At 45.9% G+C, this 20,257-nt stretch overlaps 7 protein-coding genes across 7 annotated transcripts; 2 read left to right on the top strand and 5 right to left on the bottom strand.

The window, feature by feature from the left end:
• Positions 1-434: 434 nt before the first annotated feature.
• LOC105700959 (GTP-binding nuclear protein Ran) lies at positions 435-1,985 on the bottom strand. The gene is made up of 3 exons (XM_012427300.2): positions 1,598-1,985; positions 999-1,473; positions 435-801 (listed from the first exon to the last, which is right to left on the bottom strand). Exons 2-3 carry the CDS (start codon positions 1,428-1,430, stop codon positions 586-588), a joined length of 648 nt encoding a protein of 215 aa, XP_012282723.1. The 5' UTR covers positions 1,431-1,473; positions 1,598-1,985; the 3' UTR covers positions 435-585.
• A 651-nt stretch (positions 1,986-2,636) lies between these two features.
• Positions 2,637-6,496, bottom strand: LOC105701030 (integral membrane protein GPR155). Its single transcript, XM_012427425.1, has 10 exons — positions 6,367-6,496; positions 6,051-6,182; positions 5,679-5,968; positions 4,674-5,544; positions 4,453-4,599; positions 4,243-4,385; positions 4,019-4,172; positions 3,778-3,949; positions 3,523-3,709; positions 2,637-3,439 (listed from the first exon to the last, which is right to left on the bottom strand). Exons 2-10 carry the CDS (start codon positions 6,134-6,136, stop codon positions 3,126-3,128), a joined length of 2,364 nt encoding a protein of 787 aa, XP_012282848.1. The 5' UTR covers positions 6,137-6,182; positions 6,367-6,496; the 3' UTR covers positions 2,637-3,125.
• A 261-nt stretch (positions 6,497-6,757) lies between these two features.
• Positions 6,758-8,805, bottom strand: LOC105701031. Its single transcript, XM_012427426.1, has 5 exons — positions 8,560-8,805; positions 8,102-8,479; positions 7,704-7,979; positions 7,095-7,585; positions 6,758-7,030 (listed from the first exon to the last, which is right to left on the bottom strand). Exons 1-5 carry the CDS (start codon positions 8,722-8,724, stop codon positions 6,880-6,882), a joined length of 1,461 nt encoding a protein of 486 aa, XP_012282849.1. The 5' UTR covers positions 8,725-8,805; the 3' UTR covers positions 6,758-6,879.
• A 245-nt stretch (positions 8,806-9,050) lies between these two features.
• Positions 9,051-10,570, top strand: LOC105701045. The gene is made up of 2 exons (XM_012427457.1): positions 9,051-9,250; positions 9,407-10,570. The coding sequence occupies exon 2, from the start codon at positions 9,462-9,464 to the stop codon at positions 10,251-10,253; it is 792 nt and encodes a 263-aa protein (XP_012282880.1). The 5' UTR covers positions 9,051-9,250; positions 9,407-9,461; the 3' UTR covers positions 10,254-10,570.
• Positions 10,571-10,631: 61 nt separating this feature from the next.
• On the bottom strand, positions 10,632-14,250 carry LOC105701044 (116 kDa U5 small nuclear ribonucleoprotein component). Its single transcript, XM_012427456.1, has 8 exons — positions 14,104-14,250; positions 13,779-14,025; positions 13,390-13,661; positions 12,633-13,321; positions 12,335-12,564; positions 11,558-12,276; positions 11,215-11,495; positions 10,632-11,159 (listed from the first exon to the last, which is right to left on the bottom strand). The coding sequence occupies exons 2-8, from the start codon at positions 14,016-14,018 to the stop codon at positions 10,654-10,656; spliced, it is 2,937 nt and encodes a 978-aa protein (XP_012282879.1). The 5' UTR covers positions 14,019-14,025; positions 14,104-14,250; the 3' UTR covers positions 10,632-10,653.
• A 330-nt stretch (positions 14,251-14,580) lies between these two features.
• LOC105700916 (peroxisomal targeting signal 1 receptor) lies at positions 14,581-17,793 on the bottom strand. The gene is made up of 9 exons (XM_012427200.2): positions 17,583-17,793; positions 17,292-17,461; positions 16,784-17,137; positions 16,124-16,562; positions 15,511-16,048; positions 15,281-15,449; positions 15,043-15,200; positions 14,823-14,987; positions 14,581-14,753 (listed from the first exon to the last, which is right to left on the bottom strand). The coding sequence occupies exons 3-9, from the start codon at positions 17,129-17,131 to the stop codon at positions 14,714-14,716; spliced, it is 1,857 nt and encodes a 618-aa protein (XP_012282623.1). The 5' UTR covers positions 17,132-17,137; positions 17,292-17,461; positions 17,583-17,793; the 3' UTR covers positions 14,581-14,713.
• A 135-nt stretch (positions 17,794-17,928) lies between these two features.
• On the top strand, positions 17,929-20,111 carry LOC105700918. Its single transcript, XM_012427202.1, has 2 exons — positions 17,929-18,048; positions 18,166-20,111. The coding sequence occupies exons 1-2, from the start codon at positions 17,988-17,990 to the stop codon at positions 18,957-18,959; spliced, it is 855 nt and encodes a 284-aa protein (XP_012282625.1). The 5' UTR covers positions 17,929-17,987; the 3' UTR covers positions 18,960-20,111.
• The last annotated feature ends 146 nt before the right edge of the window (positions 20,112-20,257 follow it).

Here is a 20,257-nt window from a genome sequence, read left to right on the forward strand (position 1 = left end):
CACCTGCTGCAATAGTGGACGCTACTCCCGTCTGCGAATCGAGAAAAATTTACCAACTTCCAAACGTAGCCAGTTTTTCGTCGATTTGCAATATCGCGTTTGCATACAATTTACATGAAAAAACTGGCAGTAGCGGATCTCCCACAAATCAGCTTTAACATTAACAGTTGGATGATGCAAAAAGAAATTTACCTATCGGTTCAGTGCGATTCCTTGAAGACGGTCGAAGACTCTAACGTGTTTTATTTCTTACAAAATCCAAACTACCGTTACTCAAGGGACAAAATTCTTTGACAGTTTTAACCTTCTTTGCGAGCATCGCAAGCGCTTTCGGATACTGAGAACCTTTGTCGACTCCGAGATCGACCGGTTCAAGGTTTCAATATTTCTTCATTTTGACTTCAAGGCAAATATTTAGTATATAGAGTCGCACAGAACTTTCGGCGATCGGACCAAGGAACTTGCGCGAGTATACCACTTTCGTCAGGGGGAGAATCTTCGACCGTTGAAGGTGCAAACACGTAGCAGACGTGGAGCACTCGCATAGGCCTCGCCTTGGTATGGCCTGTATTTGCAACGAATGAACTAGAGATCCTCGTCATCTTCTGGCAACGCCGTTTCCTGGGCTTCCTTAAGGTCCTTCTCGATTTGTTGTTGCCACTGAGGGTCCATGGATACCTCTGGCGGTAGAAGGGCTGGCATTGCCACGAACTCCAGATTCGGGTCTCCAATAAGTTTGCGTGCCAGCCACAAGAATGGCTTTTCGAAGTTGTAGTTACTTTTTGCACTGATGTCGTAGTACTGTAACGAGGATATGAAAATTATTATCAAAGTCATGACTCTATAAGAAGATAGAGTTGTGCAATTTTAATTCAGATTAGAGGGACAGTGTTTTGTCTTCACGAGTATATATGTTAATAACCGAATCATCAATTTAAATCCGATGCAACGAGATGCTTTACAAATGGCAGGCTAAATTTTCCATCACGAATGCATACCTGAAGGTTCTTCTTCCTGTGAAAGACGATGCTCTTCGCCTTAACTTTCCTGTCCTTGATATCGACCTTGTTCCCACAGAGTACAATGGGTATATTTTCGCAAACCCTGACGAGATCCCTGTGCCAGTTGGGTACGTTCTTGTACGTCACACGCGACGTAACATCGAACATGATGACAGCGCACTGTCCCTGAATGTAATAGCCATCTCGTAGACCACCGAATTTCTCCTGACCAGCAGTGTCCCACACGTTGAATCGAATGGGCCCTCGGTTGGTATGGAAGATGAGGGGATGTACTTCGACTCCCAGAGTGGCAACATACTTCTTTTCGAATTCACCGGTCAAGTGACGTTTGACGAATGTAGTCTTGCCAGTGCCACCATCTCCAACGAGAACGCACTTGAACGTGGGCATCTCCGGTTCCTGCGTCATGGTTGAGCCGGGGTCTCGTAGTCTGTGAGTCCGCAATAAAATTCTGCAAAGAACCAAACTACGTTAACACTAAATTCACCCTCCTTTCTATCTCTTAAAAATTTTGCGAACAAAACCAACTAAGTGAAACTGCATAAAGAGCCTAAACGAGGGATCTCGCGACTCACTCGAAACGATTGATTCACGCCAGGTGATAAACTTCGCTACGCGGAGCCCCAGGAAACGCTGCGAAACTGGAGCACAGTCGGATATCCTGGATTCTAACTATGCCGTGAGCGTTGGATGAAATAGCCGGTGAGAATCGCGTAAAAGAAAGAACTGACGCGGCCCTCGCCACGAGGATTTCGAGTTTTCACCTCGTTTAATGGCGCCGTAGCGACCGCCGACGACTCGAGAGATTCACCCAGGTCGAGAATCGTTTCTCGCGGCTCTGCCGGGTTGCGTCCTCGTACGAAGCTCTTGGAAATTGAATCCCTTCGGGTCGGCCGCGCTCGGGCGTGAGAACGGAACGAAATTTCCCGGGGAGTCGCGAGGTACGTGAAAATGAACGGTGATACTTACAGTGCCGCACAGACGTATGGCTCACAATGGCGTTCCCTCCGGATCGCCGTGCCGAGGAGCCGCTAGGCCGTCATTCGTCGAGCCGAGTTCTGCGATACTTGAGCGTGTGCCGGGCACCGATCGACGCAGAAAAATCTTCCGTGAATTTTAAGCGAGCTCCGCTCATAAAATAAAACACGACTGATCAGTTTTCGCCAAAAGAATAGATGAATAAGTAGCGCGCTGCGGGGACCGGTGGAGCCATCTTCAACTCGAAGAATCCAAAATGGCTGCCGCCCGCACTCGGTGCTTCACCAAAATCTTCTTGGCGGAATTTACGATATTTACCGCAATTTCTTTTATTATTTCAGTACTACATCTTCGACATAACTTGTGATGAATTAATTATCTATGTATTTTGCTATGAAATAGTGTATTCTTTTCAATTACAAAGACGCGCTAGAGTTACGATTTGAAAAAGCCGGTCGCAAGGAGCTGCGCTCTGATTGGCCGTTTCCGTTAGATCTTACTCCCTATTGGCCCGCGTTCAATGAAAATCGTCTTTTAACCACCACTTGCTACCCGAGGGTGGAATGTATTTAAAGTGGCGGCTTTTGCAAATCGCTTTCCTCAACTCCTCAAATCAATCGTTCGGTTACTTGGAAGGACGGAAAATGCAACGTTTTTTTTTTTGTTACACACATCTTGCTTGTTGGGGAAAAATATACATCGGATATCTTTTACATAAAATACTCGCTTCTGTTGAGTTATGCAAACTCATTTAAAATACCTAACGCAGATACCGTCGATCGCGACGGTAATCGCGGTAACATTATTCCACGCAAAAAAAGGAGCGTCACGAGAGACAATACAACGAAAATAATCCCTCTTTCTTAACGAGTAATGGTCCTCGGTGATTGATACGTCTAAATTCAGACTAGATTGAACAGAGTCTTCGGTAAAACGTGGCTCAACATTTCCGCGCCGAAGTCAAATCACAAATGTGGGTCTGCCCTTTTAAAATATTGCCCAAAATATTTCAGGGTGCACAATCTCGACTCATGGCGAGCGGGGAATTACGGATGCCGCATTCGCCAAAGTACTTGTAGCGTTTCCAAGCCAGGTACTCCATTTAGAGCTCTACAAGACAAGGGATTAGGCTTCGAATGTGTACAGCAGATTCTTGTCCTGGAAGTGCTGCGTCCCGTCGATATGGCGCAGGACCCTCCCGTTCAGAAGACACTGTCCATAATGAACGGCTTCCTCCCGATCCTTGCTTAATCCTGCTTCCAACAGCCAATCCACCAGGTCTTTGCCAGCAAAGACTCCCCGGTAGATCCTGAGCAATCGCCTGCGGCAGAAGGCAATTTGCGCGTGACATTGAGCCAGATGACAACGATTGAACTCGTCCCGAACGGTCTTCACTTCAATGCTGAGGGAGTCCTCGTCCGGTAGGTCCAGCCCCCTCGCTGGGAACGTTGAAGATAGTTCATAAATGGATTGGACATCTTCGACAAAGAACGCATGTTTTAGAAGCTCGAAGACAGCTTACCCTTCGTCCAGGTCTGCACGAGTTGGTGCAGCCATCGGAGCAGGTTCAGGAAGCCAGGGTCCAGGCCGAAAATGGCGAAGACTATCAGTGGTTGGCCGAAATTCAACGCCGCGTCCAGGAAGGACAGCTCCGCGTAGATTCCCGTCATCTGCTCCGTGACCAGGGTGTTGATGGATAGGGACAGTCCCTGAAACGAAAGGACGAATCGAGTTGCCACCTCGACTTGGATGGACACCCTGAAGTGCCGTATCTTACTATGAACATGGAGCAGAGGAGCAGGATGAGGAGCACCACGTGGCGGCGAGTTTGGGGGTCCTGAGCTTCGAGGATTTCATTTTCTCCGGTGATCAGCGACGCTTCTTCGCAGTCTCCGCGGTCCACGTTCGAGCAGCACGTAGTGCGACACCCGTTGACGCTGCAGTCGTCCCTGAAACCGAGGATGGGTTAACACGTTGATTGCTACGCGGTGGCTCTAGAGAAGAAATCTCAGGCTTACACGGTGAGGTTCGAACTCGTAGGGACAATGTCCTCAACGTCGACGACGCTCCTGGTCGTCTCCGAGTCGGTCACAGGGCTCGCGAGATCATCCTCCATAACCGGGTGGTGTCGACGCTCGTACCTCTGCTGCAGGATCAGGCATCCGAGGGTGACTGCGAGAATACGAAAATGAGAGAGATCCTGTCCTCGAAGTAGACCACGAGGAGCATCGACGAGACTCACCCAGGAGACAAAATATAAGGAAGAGCACGCTGACGGCAGCCTCGATTTTGCCTAGCTGGAAATTAGGATTTTTCCGGGTCACGTCGACGAGTTCCTCAGGGTCAAGTAGGATGCACATTAGGCCAACCAGAAGAAGGGGTCCCCTGGAACAAGGGTTTTCAGGTTGAAATATATTCCCCGGATGGAGGAAAGTCGGTTCAGAGGACTTACCCCAGACAGGTTGGCAGGACCCAGGTATGAACTTTACGGATGAAGGAGGTCGAGCGGGAGCTCAGGAAGAGGAGAGTCACCGCCAGGGCGGCGGTGTATGCTCTTGTGGCGTAAGTTCCTCCGGTGATCAGGATGAACTGGATATACCTGGACAGAGTATTCTCTGGCTAAAGGTTAAACTCATCGCACAGTGATTCATCGGTTTATGAGCCGATACTCACCACAAGGCAGATCCGACCGGTATTCTCAAGGGGTCGAGCTTGGTCCAGAGGATAACTCCTACGGCGGCGACGAGCTGCGAGAGGAGCATGCACAGGGTGCACCTGTGGGTAGGACCAGTGCGTCTCCTGGCTGCGAAGCAGATGAACAGCCAGATGCAGGCCGTGACCGAGGCTGCGCTCGTGTCCAGCAGGAAGCTGCTCAGTTCCTTGGCATAGGTCTGCGCTGAGGCTCCAGCTCGGACTGCGTCGATGAGCTTTGCCGAGACAAACATGAGCGGAGCCGAGAGGAAGGTGCAGGCGACCATGGCAGAGGCGAGCAGGTCCACGTCTACGCCGTAGCGTAGGCTGAAAACGAAGAGAGCCGGAGCGGTGGGTATGGTGCCGTAGAGGAAGCCGTAGGTGGCCAGGTCGGCTGTCTCGTTGGCGTTGGCTCCGGCGGCCAGCAGGACCACCGTCTCGCGGATCGTCAATGGAAGCACCAGTAGCTTCACCGAGATCAGGACCCCAGGGATGAGTAGGGCAGCTCCTCGTAAGGTATGGACCTTGCCGACCATCATGAGGCCCAGGAGGAAGAGAGCGCTCGCCGAGAAGGCGTTCCCGAAGACGTCGAGCACCACCTCGAGAGCTCGTGGGACCTCGTGACCCAGTGCCAGGTTTCCTACGATCCCCAGGACCGTCATCGCTAGCACTGGATTCAAGGCCACACCCTTGGCGATCGCCGGTAACAAGGGTGGCCCCGACGAAGCAGCTCTTCGCTTCTCCACCTCAAGGAGGACGAAGCCCACGGGGTTGAGAATGGCTAGCGACACCGGGGCCATCAGGTAGAGGTAAGCCGCATACTCGGGATGGGTGCCGGCATACAGGGCTTCGACTGGAAGACCGTCCGAGCATGCTGGTTAACCGCAAGCCAGGCGTATTTTTCTTCGCCTTTGTTTCATGCGAGAAGCCTCTGCTACCATTTTCCTTCCTTTCCGAGCCCGATTGGCTGTAACTAGCTCAACTTACTCATGGGGTAGCCGATGGCGAAGTCGTTGCTTTGCGTAGTGAATATCGAGAACAGGGCGCAACGTCCCAGCTTCGACGACTTCGAGATTATCATCGAAATGATCAGTACCGCAAAGAATACGAAGCTCTTCGAGAGTAAAACGGCAAGTAAGAATTTCCAGTTCACCGTCGAGAAGTCCAGTTTCGCCAGGGAGAGAAATATCAGGGATGGTAGGGCAAAAGTGCCGACGAACGTGTTTAGGCCGGTTGCTCCTGCCTTTGTTACCACTCCTAGCCTTCCGGCAATGTACCTGCAAATATTATATGTCGTATTAAAAATTTTGTTATGAAACACTGAATCCTAAAGTGGCTTACAGAATTTGAAATTCATACCCGCATATTATAACTCCAAAGCACTGTATCAGAGCTAAGTAGAGATTATCCGTTGGAGAACTCTCTCGTTTCTCGTTGAGATCCATTTCTTCTTTCCAGAACAGTATCGAAGTTGTCAGTTACACGAATAAACTGTAAATGACGTCCGCCTTGACAAGAGTGTGAATATTCAACAGGCAAAGGTTGCATGTGTTAGTACATTTTTGACAGCTATAGTCATGTGATTGCATGCAATTGAAATCATGTGACTAGTAACAGAGATGAGCTCTCTGCTAGTAATTTTTAGGTTAGACCGAATTGAAAGTAGTGAACTTACTCTCGTTGCGTTAATGTCATTCTTCTTACATCTTTCTACTCAACCCTTTGCACGTAGTGACGATACAATGTAATCGCTGTGGATAAGTTTGAAACTTCATTTTCGGATTTCTCTTTAACTGGCAAAAGAGCTACCGAATGTCAAAAATTCAGGTGAGTCACAGCAAGTTACCGATTATCACAGAAAAAAGAATAAAATCATGGAGGAAGGAAAGAAAGCCAATGCTGCATTTTGCAGCCGTCCTTGTATATATCAGTTCCACTTTCAACGTGCACATCCGGTCGACCTAACCTGTATTCCGAGTTAGACATTTCCGGCACAGGGGAATACCATACAGAATATATATACACTTCGAGCGCTAAAAATTACATCGTCAATAAAACGGCAATCATTTCGCAAAAGGCGTATAATCTCCCTACTTAAAATACATCACAATAATTAGGCACGTGTACATATGTGTATATATATACAGCACAAACTTGTGGGCAACAAGTAACGCAGTTTCACTTGAGGTCAGTTATTATTAGTGGTATATGACGACCTTCCAGCCAGCTCAAGCAGATATCGATCGGGATGATCCAACCAGTCGGAAGCACTCATCTTCACGATTCTCTGCTTCTCGGCTTCTTTTACCTGCCACTTTTTTACATCCAATTGATGTTCCCTTGAAAAAAAAAAATGTATACAGAGTGTGATTAATTTATTCAAAAATGTATGAAATGTATTACCGTGATTTACTATCTCCACACCCCCACACTTCCAGCTCAAGCAAAGAATACTGGACGGTTTGAAAGGTAACTAAGTGAAAGGACTCATCGATGCTAACGCATGGATTGCGATAATCAGTTCCAGCACGCAACCCTTTTGGATAGCCTCTGATACTGGTGTTTAAGTACAATAGTTTCGATCCTTTCTCCAGGATCTGGTAGTTCGGTAGAATCTTAATGATCATGGAACTTTCGTCACCCCAATACAACTGGGATTCTCGCCATTCAACAGCAGAGCATATACAAAATAGTAAGGATTCTTTTTCGTCCAAGCTTTTACATCTTATAAAAAGTAACGTAGGACTCTTGTATCCTAGGACGTGATGAAGGAAACGGTTCGCTCCTGAGCCATGCTGTCCACTGTTATACAATAATACCCAATGACGAGGGCAAAGGTTTCGTAAAAGTTTACTACTTAGATGTTGTTCGTCTTCCGATGGGGGATTGGTATTCTGTAAAATTAATGCGATTGTACATGTCAGTTATTGGCTAAGACGGAACTTTTTCAATTTATTGTTATACAGTTTATAAATATTAATCTACATAGATATAAAATGGTTTTGACTGTACCTGTATAAAACATGCAGGTAAACTTGTTGATAAGAGCCACACATGGCTAATGGGTAGAGATGTCCATGGTTCTTCCCTGTATTCCAGTAATTCCTCGAAGGAAACAGTCGTTTCTGGAGTAGAAGGTACCTCTCTGGATAAAAGTTCATCTCCACTTCTATATGCTGTTGCCAAAACGTGTACAACATAACGATGAAGTCCTTGAATTATTCGCGGAGAGTGCTCCCATAACCAATCGCATACATGATTAACGGGAAAACTAGCTGCACCTTCAAACTAAAATTACAATATAACCTAAACTCATTCAAATGGCTGCAAATCAGCTAAAAACTATAAATATTAAATTTAAATTTATAATCGTTCCTTAAAATGGATAACAAATGAAAGAGCTTACTGACACAGGATGCAAGAACAGCATCGACAATTCGTTGTATGCTTGAGCAGCCGTGCATCCCACCGGTATCCACAACCAACTGATATGAGGTCATTAATAACTCATTCACATCTTCCGGAGTTGTTGAATCCTTCATCCTTACTGAAAAGATCCTCACATAATTATTCAGAATGACTCGGTCATTCATAATCTGTAAGAATCTTTCCACTTGATGCTGGAATTCGCTTGGATCCATGAAATTTGGCGTTACATCAGAGGATCGATGGAGGTGTTTAAACAATTTATTAGAAAAATCAGGATACCGAGGAAAGAGGTATCGCTTGAACACCGTACTTGACACTCCATTTATGGACTCCTCCTGACGTGCACGGTTCGTAAGGATCTAAAATAAAATCGGATTTAAATTGGTTAAAATTCCGTTAAAAAATCAGAACTACAACAGCACCTGGAAATCAGACTTACTTCTGTCAACATTTTGATGGGAAGAAACTGCGATTGAGCAACATAACCAGAATCCGTTGGCGACCCTTCTACCGCCGAGTTGGAAGTTTTAGCTTCTTTAGTAGTCGTAATTAAATTCGGTTTCTTTCTGGATGCTTTGTCACCGCGAGTTGTTTGATTCCCCATTGTTTCCTTGCCTTCTGATTAATGTACTCGGCCTAACCTCGATGACATTCGCTCGCTTTTACAGCCAGCATGCATGTAGAACGCAAAAGCTGACAAGTTCCTGCGAGGGTCCAGAAACTCGAAATACTCGCTTCTAGGGCTGGGCATTTTGATTTTTGAATAATATGTGTTTAGTTCGAATCAGATTTGTAGTGCCAGCTTTATGTATACATATTAGTGCATGAAGCCGCGACAGATGGCATCGCATTCGTTTCTCCAAGATAGCGTCTCGTTCTCTGCGAAGGTGTCCCTCCTAGACTTTCAGATTTTGTGGACATTTCCAAAAAGACCGGTAAATTGAGGAAAGGTTTTGAACGCCATCACGGCTACACGACATAATTTAGAAGTGAAGCATTTAAAATATTATCATCCTATTTGAATGACTGAATTACCATCAAGTTGATTATTTGGGGGCGGAAGGACTTTAAAATTTGTCGTAAAGGAGGGCCCCGTTGATAAAGAGAAAAAAAACTCCGGACTGCGTAACGTATGTGAAAGGTCATATAGCATGCATGTTAGTATTAGGGCGTCCCATAAGTTCCTTCCGCACCGTGTATTCATTTCGTACAAAAAAAAAGGAAGAAACTTGTGGGACACTCTAATATTGTATTAATTTTCTAATAATTGTGGTTTTCAATTGCAGACGATTGGGTAAATAAAGGTGTTGTCTTGTTCGAAATCGGAGTTAGTTTTACGACATGCCACGAACTAAACATTCTCAACGGTTGAAGCAACGCCAGTCGCAACATGAATGCGACTTGATAATAAGAGATTTTGAAAGACAGGCTCAAATGAAAACTCAGACGTTGCAAGCCAAATGTAAAATGGAGATAAAAAATGTAGAAACTCATATAAACATGCTCTGGGCTCGTATTCCACCCGAAATTAGACAGTTAACGTTCGCCGATATCCTTAATTTACCATACGAAGAAGGTAAAGAAAATGAGGGCGCAACATCGTCGACAGTGAATAGGATAACTCCACCAGTAAAGCCTTCTGTTACTTCGAAAAAGACTAAGCATACCATCACAGGGTCTGATGATGGTTATGACACCGAAAGTGCGACAACTCGTGTATCCAGAGCCCGGAGTAGAAATGGGTCTGGAATGAGCCGCACAAAAACTTTACGTGCATCGTCAGCAGTGAAGAAAGAAAATGCTGCATTCAAAACCCCGGCACCGCGCAGAATGCCAAGTGGCTACGCAATCGTTACTCCAAAGATTATGCCTAACACGCCTCTGAAAATATTAAGAAGGCCACATCAAGGAGAAACAGCCATTAGCATGCAGGGCAGCCCATTATTGGTTTCCACTGACATACAAGACTCAGTTGCCAACGTCAACGTCGCGCTACAAAATGGGAATATCATTTCTTTGGCTTCAACGAGCCACGAATTGAGACTGTCTCATATTCCGAGTCTAGACGAGGAGACAAAACGTCATTTACAAACCCTAAGAGATCACTTAGATAAAGTTATTCGTAAGAAATAGTTGACCGCATGGTTTCCTTGGTTATTGTAATATTGTATACCAAGGAATGACTGCACTTCTATATAATTGTTTACATTAATTAGGGGCCCTGTTCAATTTAATATGGCGTATTTTTATATTTAAATTTTATAAGTATCCATTTACACTGTATCCATAAAACCTAAGTTGACGAATGTTCGTTAAGCTATTGTGAATAAGTTTGTACTCAGTCCGACACCTATATGCATGTCTCAATAGGTTCAATGACGAACGATCCACCTAATAATTTACTGAATACTCGTGTGTAGGCTCAATAGTTTATCAATTAATTTAAACAAGTATCGTTTTGTTCATGCAATCCCTTGTTATTTGGAACGATAAGTCCTGAAGGAGGTTTTCCTTGACACAGTGGGGAATGGATTTACAGGGGATAATTGAGCAGGACATCCTGTCGAGCCAGTTCGAGCAACATGGGATCATCGAAGAACTTGTTTATAGAGACATCTTCGGATAAACCCTTGCGTCTTCTCGTTTTCAGCATGAATTCCCTGGCCAGGTGGGTGGCAGGCTGGGGTTCCAGGGGTCTGACGGTGATGCTCTTGTCAAGGGGATCCCCAGGTACGATTTGCCAGTGATGGAACACGGAGAGGCAGAATGCCTGGCCCTGGGTGTGCGTTCTGAGATCGGTCTCGAAGCCGAAGCTGTCGATGGCCGGGATGAAGGCCTTGATGGTGTAAAGCGGGCTTCCAGGCACCGGGGCGTCCTGAGTAACGTGTCCTCGCCTCTTGGCCAGCACCGTGTACACGGCCGAGACACAGTCGGCGGGTGCTTGGACCTCGACGAAGAGGTAGGGCTCCATCAGTCGAGGCGTGGCCATCAGGAAGGCCGAGTACGCGACTCTCCGGGCGGTCGGGATGATCTGTCCACCTATGTCGGAAAAGAATTAGTCCATAGAATCCTGGTCGCGTAGAAAAGCTCTTACCTCCGCGGTGGAGAGGTTCCTGGGCGATGACCGCATCCAGGATCTTGAACTTGACGTTGCGGATCGGTTCTTCACAGAGCGGGCCCTCCCGGGTGCCCCACTGAAAGCCTTGCACGATGGCGTCTCGGGCGCAGTTGAGGAGGCTCTTGTCCACCTCGGAGGGCAGGGTGTCGTCGACGAGAATGTTGGGACCGGTCGCGTCGGGTCCGAAGGCCCAGATGCTCCTTGCAGCCAGGAGATCCCAGTCGTATTTGGTCTGGAAGAACTCTCCCAGTTTTTTCCTAGAGAGAAAAGCGATTAGTCCCGACGTCGTGGATTAAATCAAGGAAGTGACAAGACTAACTTATTCCAGCCGATGCGCACGTGCTCGGCCTCGATGTCCTCCGCGAGGCCTCTCTCCAGGGGCTCCGCGATCATGGTCAACTTGTTCCTCTTGTTGGGCGTCTCCGCGAAACATTTGAGGGAGCTCGTCTCTACGACCGTCTCCGCGAAAGCGACCACGGGGTCAGCTACCTTGATGTCGATCTCAGAGTACATCCGCCTAAGGTCGTGCATCGCGCAGTCGAGGTACAGCTCACCGGTGCCGAGAACGACGTGCTCGCCGCTCTCCTCGACCCGAGTGCCCAGTAGCGGATAGCTCTTGTTCACCTTCCTCAGGCCGTCCAACATCTTCGGCAGCTCCGATGGATTGACCGGCTCCACCGCGATCTTGACGACGCTCTGCGTGTTGAACTTGAGCGGTCGGAAGATGTGCAGGTCGTCCGAGTCCACCAGGTCGGTGATGGTGCTGGTCTTGACGATGGGTCGATCGATGCCTTCGATGAGGACCCAGTTGCCCGCCGACACGCGATTCAGCTCGATGGAGTACCTGGCCTCGCTTATCCACAGTCTGCCCACGGTCAGGACCCGGGAGTCCTCCTCGTCCGCTCTGGAGTACGCCTCTCCCAGGACGCGTACCTTTTGCCCTGCCTCCAGGGTCCCGGACATTATTCTGCCGAGGACGACGAAGAGCGTGCAGTCTTCCGTGGGGTACATCTTCGTGCTGTGTATCATCAGCCTCCCCTACGATGAGGAAACGCGTTAATTGCTCTCGCCTCTTGTATCCCGAAAATGTACTTACGTCAGGGTCGCAGTTCACCATGTCTCGACCTAGTGGAGAGTCCACAGGACCGGTGTAAATGTGCTGCACCTTGAGTGGAGCGTGTGCCTGGGGACTGGGAACGTGGGCCACGCACATGTCCACCAGGCCACACATGTCTCCGAGGAACCTGGTGCACACCAACCGCAGGAGTGGCCTTATGTTCATCTTCATTTCCTCCGATGTCAGTCGTATCCCCAACTCGTCCAGGACTGATAAATAATTTAGATTTTTTTTTTATGAACCAAGCTGTTTTTGGATTAATTACTGGATATCCTACCTTCCGGTAAAGTCGTGTCCACGTCTCCGACGACCTGCGCGAAGATCTTGTACAGCGGCTCCAGGATAAACTCTATGAAGCTGCGCTGTGCGGTGTTGTGCGGCGGCTTCTTCGTGAACTTACGAGTCTTCGAGTTGAAGTAAATGTCGCCCCAAAGTCGCTTGGCGAACTCGCTCGCGTTGAGCAAAGGATGGCTCTTCGCATACAACGCAGCGAATGATTTCAGAGTAAAGCAGACGTTGTACTCGGAGCTCGCAAAACAAACGTTGCCCAGAGCAGGCGAGACGAAGGCGGAATTCTCTGGGTCCGAGTACATGGCTGTTAGTCCGTTTATCTCCTCGATGATATGCCTTAGCTTGTAATACGCATCCAGTGGTGGCAGTTTCAGCTCGAGGACTAGTCTGTCGATCTTGTTGATGCACACCGTCAAGGCTAGTTTCTCCTGTAGGGCGTGTTTTAATAAGCGTTCCGTGTTCAGCATGACCCCTTCAGCAGCATCGACCACTAGAACTGCACCGTCCGATATGCGAATAGCTGCTGTTGCCTCGTCTGAGAAATTCACATGGCCAGGGGTGTCGAAGATGTTCAGTAAATAGGATTTTGACTTGACGTCTTGTAACAGGAGGGTCACGGGTGTAGCTTTCGTCGATACTCCTCGCTGCTGTTCCGTAAATAAGGTATCGGTGTACCTATGGAAGGGACATTTTACCAAAACTTGATACCGTTGATGATACGATGATATTTGCAAGTTCTGTACCTTAAGGGTTTTTCATCTGTGATACTGTGCATGAACGGATGCGTCTGCCTTACGAGACAGTCCACGAGAGTCGTTTTTCCATGATGTAAGTGCCCTAATAGTACCACATTGCGTATCAGGTGAGGAGCATCCATCATGTCGGCAAGGAACTCAATGCTGTACGTTGTTTCGGGTAACTGTTGTTGTTTAATTTGAAACTTTGGTTTTCTAGTGGGTGCTATCAATGGTTTATCAAGTGGTTGAGCATCTTCTTCTTGTACTAAAATTTCCACCTAAAAATATTAGGGTAAATAATTAATGTAAATTAGAGCCATACTTTCTATCTGCTTTAGGTTAAAAACCATTAAATTAATATATACTAATAAAAAAAGCACATAAAAATTCCATACATCAGGTCCATAAACTTCCAGGGCACTGGGATAATAACGCTTGTCTTCATGTAGCACAACAGCCATCGATGCCTGATCCTGTTCTCTCGATTCATCCTTATCCTCCTCCATTTCATCATCAGACCGATCCCTATCTTCGACATCGTCTCCGACATTTCCATACTCATTTTCATCTTCACTTTCGGAAGCTAAGTCAGGTCCGATATAATTTCCAAACTCGTCATACAGATCAGCGTCCATAGTTTATCTGCAATGAAAGCATAAATACAAATTACACATCTAAGAAGTAGTACTCGAAAGATATTTTTAATTAAATTCTACTCACAAGTCTTGTTTACGGGAAGAAATTAACGTAACAGGTAATACAAAAGCTTAAGATAAGGAACTAATTGTCGCATTTCATTCCTATAAGCATTTTCATTTAATAAATAAACGTTGTTCAAGTCACGCGCACTAGCTTTACCGGCTTGGTTATGTTTGGTACAATATATGAGAGTATAAAGCGAAGATGGTAAACTACATACAAGTTGAATTTTTTTGCGGCCAAGTAAGTAACTATGTGGTGTTTCCGAAGTGCTATCTAGCTGAAGTCGGGGAATAAAAAATATGGATTTAGTTCCGATTAAATCACTCTACGTGTCCATGCTAAGTATGAACCAGTTTCGGTTAGGGTCGGTAGGTGGCATTGGCTCATCTGCTACGCAATATACAGGATAAGCACTCTCATGTAATTTCGGGTTTAGTTCATGGTCGACTTCGAGACTTCGAAAAATTCAGAAATAATGGTTTAATTATTGCGAGCTGAAAGTAAATGTTCTTTATTGAAAATAATCACCGTATATAAATTTCCACCAGTGTACAAAAACAATGATTTGTTTTCCTACTCTGCCGGTTAACAGATTTAATTAGTATGTCGCTTTAATGCCTTACTCTGTTTAATCCATGCCGAACTCCTCATTTAGCTTCGCCAAGTCCCTGGAAATAACGTGCGTGCTTTAGAATGGAGTTAACCGAGAAGGGAGAAGAACACCTGGTTGTCTTTACCTGTTTTCTATCGCCTCGTTTAAGTGGTATTTGTGCATCAATGAAACGATTAATCTTAAAGTTGACCAGATGGTGTCCGACATCAACCTGAGGGCATTTTCACTTCGAATCCCATGACCTGACGCTTGCTGGTTGAGTGCTGCCAGTAAATGTTCACCGGCTTCCCTAAAAATTGTTTCCTCTTTTACAAACTGTTAAAAACTCACAGTGTGGTACATACTTATAGGCGCCTAAATTGATGCAGGTTATTCCGAGATTGTATCTGGCCCTAATGAACCCAGGAGACAGCTCCAGTGCACGGTGGTATGCCTGAACAGCTTCCTCGGAGCATTGTCCATTGGCCAAGGTTGCACCCAGTCGATTCCATAGCCTCGAGTCCTGTGAAACGACAAGTACATTGGTCTTACAAAGTACACTTAGAATCTCTTCTCCTCTAAGAGATGGTACACGATACTTACATCTGGGCGCACTTGCAAGGCTGCTCGAAAACAGTCGGCTGCCTTGTCGTACTCGTTAGACAAATTAAAAAGAACACCAAGGCCACATTGCACGTTTGGGTCTATGTGGCCCTGGGGATTGATTCTGGCTGCCTGAATGAAGAGGTCCTTGACTTCCTGAAGAATCTCACTGTAATAGGAAGAGGAGTCATAGACTTGGAACACTTTTTCTCTTATTAGTAGGCACTCACTCGAAGAGGACTGTCGAGACATTGATAGCAGTCGAAGGTGCAGTCCTGGCAGAGACAAGGTGCTGGTATTCCGAGTTGCGGAGGAGCCACTCTCTAAGGGTGACACAGGCCTGGTTCTGGTAGGACTCGTTCGTGTAGGAGACAGCAAGTGCCATAAGCGCAGTCGCATTGCTTGGGTCCAGGGTAAGAGACCGTTTGAGTGCTACGATGGCCATGGGGTCCTGCTCGTTCTCTGCTTGAGTCCTTCCCAGGAGAAACCAAGCTTCTGGGTCTGTGTCGTTTTTCTTGATGGCGGCCTCAAAGCAGAGTACAGCCCCAGGCAGGTCGCCCTCCTCTAGCCGACGCTTCCCTTCTGCCAGAGGATCAGCCAAGTCAGCCATTGGGTTCTGAGATTCAAAGGCATATTCCTTGAACGGATCGTAGTACTTCTCATACTCTGACAGCCAGGGCTGTGCCGACAGGGAGTCACCCTCTACTGCAGCCTTCTCCCACTCCTTTTGCAGGCGCGTCCAGAAGCTCGACGCATAGTCTTCAGCTCCTGGAGAAGGCCTCTGATGGTTAGCTTAAGTTATGGAAATAATTTTCAAGGGTAAATATTAGTTGACAAACTAACCCGAAGTGGATGCGGTGGATCCCTTGGAAAATTCCTCGACCCATTTACCGGCTGCTTCCAGCTGTTCTTCAACCTTGTTTAAGACTCCTTCCTCCTCGTTGGCTTTTTCGGTCTCTTCGGTTGCTGAGAACTCTTCGGCCCACTTTTCGTTAAGTCTTTCACAGTCAGTCACAAATGCTTGATCAGACTCGGTCGAGGCTTCCTCTTGGTGCATAAATTTCATGAACTTGGAGTAAGCCAAATTCGGGTCTTCCTTCTCCACGTCTGGGGGTGATGCACTTTCTGTCTTCTCCGTGCCTTCGACGCTCTGCTCTAAATACTCCTCGGCCCATTTGGGATCCAAGCCAAGTTCGTGTGTTTCCAGTGGATTGAGGCCTGTTACATCTTCGGGCACCGCTGATTCTGCTGCGTTGTCCCAAATGTTGTCTGCATGCCTCTCCTGCATTTTGAGATTGCAATATTAATTACATATAATTGTGCTGGAAATATTTTAACATTGTAAACAATTTACTCAATTTCACGCTTGCCTAGCTAGAAACAAGTGAACTTAGTATGCACAAATTGTTAGTTTGGCCGTGGAATGTTCTGTCGTTACGATGCACTTAGTCCTGTCTTGTTTGTTATCGAGGCTGAGATCTAGTAACATATTGCAGTGATTACATCGAAATGGCGGCCAGACTCGACGTACTGATTGGCCCAGGAAGAATCCTCTCCAATTAGTTCCACAACTATTCCTGGAGCAAGTTTAGGAGAATGAATCTGACGTTCAACGTCGTTCATCTCCTGGATTAAATTGTCCATCCTGAACGTTTGGGGATGCATCGAGTTCTCGTCCATAAACTGCTCAACGAGTTCTTGGGAAGTAGTAGCTTCAATGGGTTTCTCCGCGGCAAGCCCATTGAATATTCCTTCTTCTTTGAAGCCACGGTCTTCTACAAAGTGGGATGTGATGCGGACCAGCGGGCTAGGTCCGCTGCAGTCACCCTCTACCAACTCACGGAGCGCCATCTTCAACTGAAATCAAAGTTTAATGAAATGCAGGACAAATCAGAGAGGAACATGTTTTCATGTCGGAAAAAATTTAATTAGTCAGAATATTCATGCGACAAATTTTTAATATAATTTTTGTTCGACGTATCTGTTACTTTAATTGCAAGAGGGAACAAACCTTATGCGATTTATACTTGCGATTGTCCCAGCCTTCTCAACTCCATTTGTATAACACCCACAAATGATTGTGTAAACTCTGGGTAGGTTTTTGCTCTTGCAGCTTCATAGTCGCATCTAATCGATAGAGTTGTCACGCTCTTGAGTAGTAAGTGACGCCACAGATCCCAGCTAAAATTTAAAAATTATTGATGGTGTCATATACAATGTAGTATTTCTACAACTTTGCGTTGCAATTTTACATAAGACAAGCAGTATATTTTATCCTTGGAGGGTAGATAAGTTTACTTACCTAATTAAGGTTATGTAGATGAAATTGAGGCTCGCCTTTGAAGTCGATAAGCTCGAGATTCAAAAATCTACATTGAGAGAATCTAGGATCCTGGTCAACAAGGGCAGCATTGCACACTGACACTTGCACATGCACTGCATGCACAGAAAGTGTAGGTATTTAGTGACGGGCAATGACGTTATCGAAGCATATCAAGCATAGTCACAGATTCACATAGTCTGGCACTACGCTGCCAAGGTCGGTGCACATGTATGTAGTACTAACAATGTAGCGCCACATAAAGTTCCACTTACGAAAACTGTAACCAATTCGAGGTTTCCCTTCTAACATAGTTTGTGCTTCATAAGTAAATTTTTCGATCAAGCACGCCTTTAACAACAATATTTTCTTGATTCACCCAAACAAATGGCGCGAATAAAGAGTATTGCGTCGTTAAAAGACGCGCGGGTCATTGTTATAGATGAAGGTAAATTTCAAATAACGTTTATGTATCATATAAATCCGTAGATCACTCGTTATTTCGACCGGTTTTCGAAGGGTTCGTTTTAAGGTTACGTTAATCAGTCACCATGTGATATTTTAGATCTAGAAGCAACATACGCACGATCACTGATCGCAGGATGGTTGTCTACATGGAACGAACGGAAAACAAGTCGACCCATCGACTTGTTGAGCTTCTCCTGCCCACAGAGAGCTGTATTGAATCTACCGGATCCATTTCGGTTAATCGATATGAAAGTGCACGATCTTTATTCAATTCGTCCAGAAAGTACTGAGGTCGATGAGTGTAAAAAGCTGGAAAATGTCATAGATCTCATAAGGAAGGATTCCACCGTAATCGTAGATTGTCTCAGTGGTTTAACTCTGAGCTTTGGCCTTAAGCAGGCATTGCATTTTCTGAACAAACTACGTTTTGAGGTCCAGCAATTAATTTGTATTTATCGAAGGGATTTTTACAATGTTGGCATACCTAGAATCGATACCTTGGGTGATTTCTATATTCGGCTAGAACAATCGTCTCAAGTTCAATCGAGTAAGAATTATATTTACAAAGCATTGCTCTTAGAGTGGAGGAAAAATCCCAAATACCAAACAGAGCTCGTTGAACAAGACCGTCTGACTTATAGCATTGAATCTACACAAGTTATCGTGAACACAAATCGCAAAGTCGACGTGGTTAAATCCGATAATGTGGAAAAAATCCAAGCTTCGTTTAGAATAGAGATTGGTCCTCGGGAAATGGAACAGAGGGAGAAAACTGTTTTACCATACACGCAAGTCAGAGATGCGTTACGTGGAGAATCGAAAATTTTCTATCAACCCGACGAGACGGACGACGTGGACGAAGAAGATCCCGACGATGATCTCCTCTTCTAACAAGTGTTTTTTCCATGTGAATCTTTCTCTATAAAAAATCTTAAAGAAATAACACGTATATGTGAGAAGAAACAAATTGGAAAAATTATTTTTCTATGGAATACGACGGAGCATTTGTGCAGTCACGACGAAGAGCAGGGACCATGAATGTATTTGCACGGGTTGTCAGAAAAAAAAGTTGGAAGGTTTTGAGCTCGGCCTCGCCACTGACCTCGGCCTTAGAGAAACATCCAGTACAGATTGAAATCAAGTTCGATTCGGCCGCACTTACCTTGTCGGGTCAACGAAGAGAGATAAACTTTTTTTTCGGCGCGTTGCCAACGTTGCGTCGATATTCGGCAAGGCTCGAGGCAAGAATTTAGGGTTGTATGTTTCACAAGAGAACATTTATAACTTGTTCAAACCGAACGATTTATTATACGCAGGTGTAATGCGTCGGAGATCGGTAAGACGCGTGTTTCCACGTGTCGAGATATAGGTGCATGGCGCACGAGAAAAAAAAAAAAAAAATTGGATGCAGAAACGATAAGTCAAGTCAATCGGGATTGAATTACTTTACACCTTGGATGAAAGACCGAACGTCGAGGGCGAAACTACTGGGTGTAGTTTGGCAACTGCATATCAACTCGACGCCTTTACGATGAATCATCCAACCCTGTTTTAAATTTAAATGCTTTTCCGCCGTTTTGGGGATTCAAAGTGCCAACCTTGATGTCTGAAAAATACTGTACAACTCGACCGAGCAAACGTCATAACTCGAAGGAATGGATTTAAATGGAAAGGCAACGAATCGAGCAATCGGTGGGATATTAAGGAGGGTTGTGCATCGTTAATAGCTGGAATCTCGTCAGACCGTTAATTCAGAACATTAGCGACAACAACCCATCCGTTTAAGCGACGAAATAGAGCGGAAAAGGTTATTTACTGGCAATGGAACGGAGCAAGTCGTTTTCCAACAATACGAGCACATGCGAAAGCAACAAAGAACTGAGAAGTTCTCATCGAGCACTGAGCAGAAATCACATTTTAAGGGCCATCGCAATCGGAGATTCTCCCTCGGGTTTTATCAACCTATCTTACTCTGATATGAGAATTACCGCGTACAGCTTATTTTTATTTTTTCCTGTAAATAGAGATTTCATTGCATGCCGATTTCGGCTGTTCCGAGATCATTGAACGAGCTCAAAATACCACGAGCATGGGACATAGTTATCCTGGAAATTTCTGCAGTCGGAGACGTGTCGGTGACCGAGATCATAATTTTTTATCGGAACATTCGGACAAGGATCATCCAAGGG

This window comes from Orussus abietinus, unplaced genomic scaffold (assembly GCF_000612105.2).
Source record: "Orussus abietinus isolate OABI.00-Male unplaced genomic scaffold, Oabi_2.0 scaffold9, whole genome shotgun sequence".
Taxonomy (NCBI): Eukaryota; Metazoa; Arthropoda; class Insecta; order Hymenoptera; family Orussidae; genus Orussus; species Orussus abietinus.

What these genes read in the sequence shown, in the direction of transcription:
- LOC105701030 (XM_012427425.1), bottom strand. Translation starts at nt 6,136, where the DNA reads ATGGATCTCAACGAGAAACGAGAGAGTTCTCCAACGGATAATCTCTAC. An exon ending in TTTGGAGTTATAATATGCGG is followed by an intron (nt 5,969 to 6,050) that starts GTATGAATTTCA and finishes TAATATTTGCAG; the next exon opens with GTACATTGCCGGAAGGCTAG. An exon ending in GTCCTGCCAACCTGTCTGGG is followed by an intron (nt 4,386 to 4,452) that starts GTAAGTCCTCTG and finishes CCCTTGTTCCAG; the next exon opens with GGGACCCCTTCTTCTGGTTG.
- LOC105700918 (XM_012427202.1), top strand. Translation starts at nt 17,988, where the DNA reads ATGGCGCGAATAAAGAGTATTGCGTCGTTAAAAGACGCGCGGGTCATT. An exon ending in GGTCATTGTTATAGATGAAG is followed by an intron (nt 18,049 to 18,165) that starts GTAAATTTCAAA and finishes GTGATATTTTAG; the next exon opens with ATCTAGAAGCAACATACGCA.
- LOC105701044 (XM_012427456.1), bottom strand. Translation starts at nt 14,018, where the DNA reads ATGGACGCTGATCTGTATGACGAGTTTGGAAATTATATCGGACCTGAC. An exon ending in GGACACGACTTTACCGGAAG is followed by an intron (nt 12,565 to 12,632) that starts GTAGGATATCCA and finishes ATTATTTATCAG; the next exon opens with TCCTGGACGAGTTGGGGATA. An exon ending in TGGTGAACTGCGACCCTGAC is followed by an intron (nt 12,277 to 12,334) that starts GTAAGTACATTT and finishes TCCTCATCGTAG; the next exon opens with GGGAGGCTGATGATACACAG.
- LOC105701045 (XM_012427457.1), top strand. Translation starts at nt 9,462, where the DNA reads ATGCCACGAACTAAACATTCTCAACGGTTGAAGCAACGCCAGTCGCAA.
- LOC105700959 (XM_012427300.2), bottom strand. Translation starts at nt 1,430, where the DNA reads ATGACGCAGGAACCGGAGATGCCCACGTTCAAGTGCGTTCTCGTTGGA. An exon ending in ACAGGAAGAAGAACCTTCAG is followed by an intron (nt 802 to 998) that starts GTATGCATTCGT and finishes TCCTCGTTACAG; the next exon opens with TACTACGACATCAGTGCAAA.
- LOC105700916 (XM_012427200.2), bottom strand. Translation starts at nt 17,131, where the DNA reads ATGGCGCTCCGTGAGTTGGTAGAGGGTGACTGCAGCGGACCTAGCCCG. An exon ending in AGTCTGGCCGCCATTTCGAT is followed by an intron (nt 16,563 to 16,783) that starts GTAATCACTGCA and finishes CTCAAAATGCAG; the next exon opens with GAGAGGCATGCAGACAACAT. An exon ending in CCTTGCAAGTGCGCCCAGAT is followed by an intron (nt 15,201 to 15,280) that starts GTAAGTATCGTG and finishes GTCGTTTCACAG; the next exon opens with GACTCGAGGCTATGGAATCG.
- LOC105701031 (XM_012427426.1), bottom strand. Translation starts at nt 8,724, where the DNA reads ATGGGGAATCAAACAACTCGCGGTGACAAAGCATCCAGAAAGAAACCG. An exon ending in CCATCAAAATGTTGACAGAA is followed by an intron (nt 8,480 to 8,559) that starts GTAAGTCTGATT and finishes ATTTTATTTTAG; the next exon opens with ATCCTTACGAACCGTGCACG. An exon ending in TGTGGAGATAGTAAATCACG is followed by an intron (nt 7,031 to 7,094) that starts GTAATACATTTC and finishes TTTTTTTTCAAG; the next exon opens with GGAACATCAATTGGATGTAA.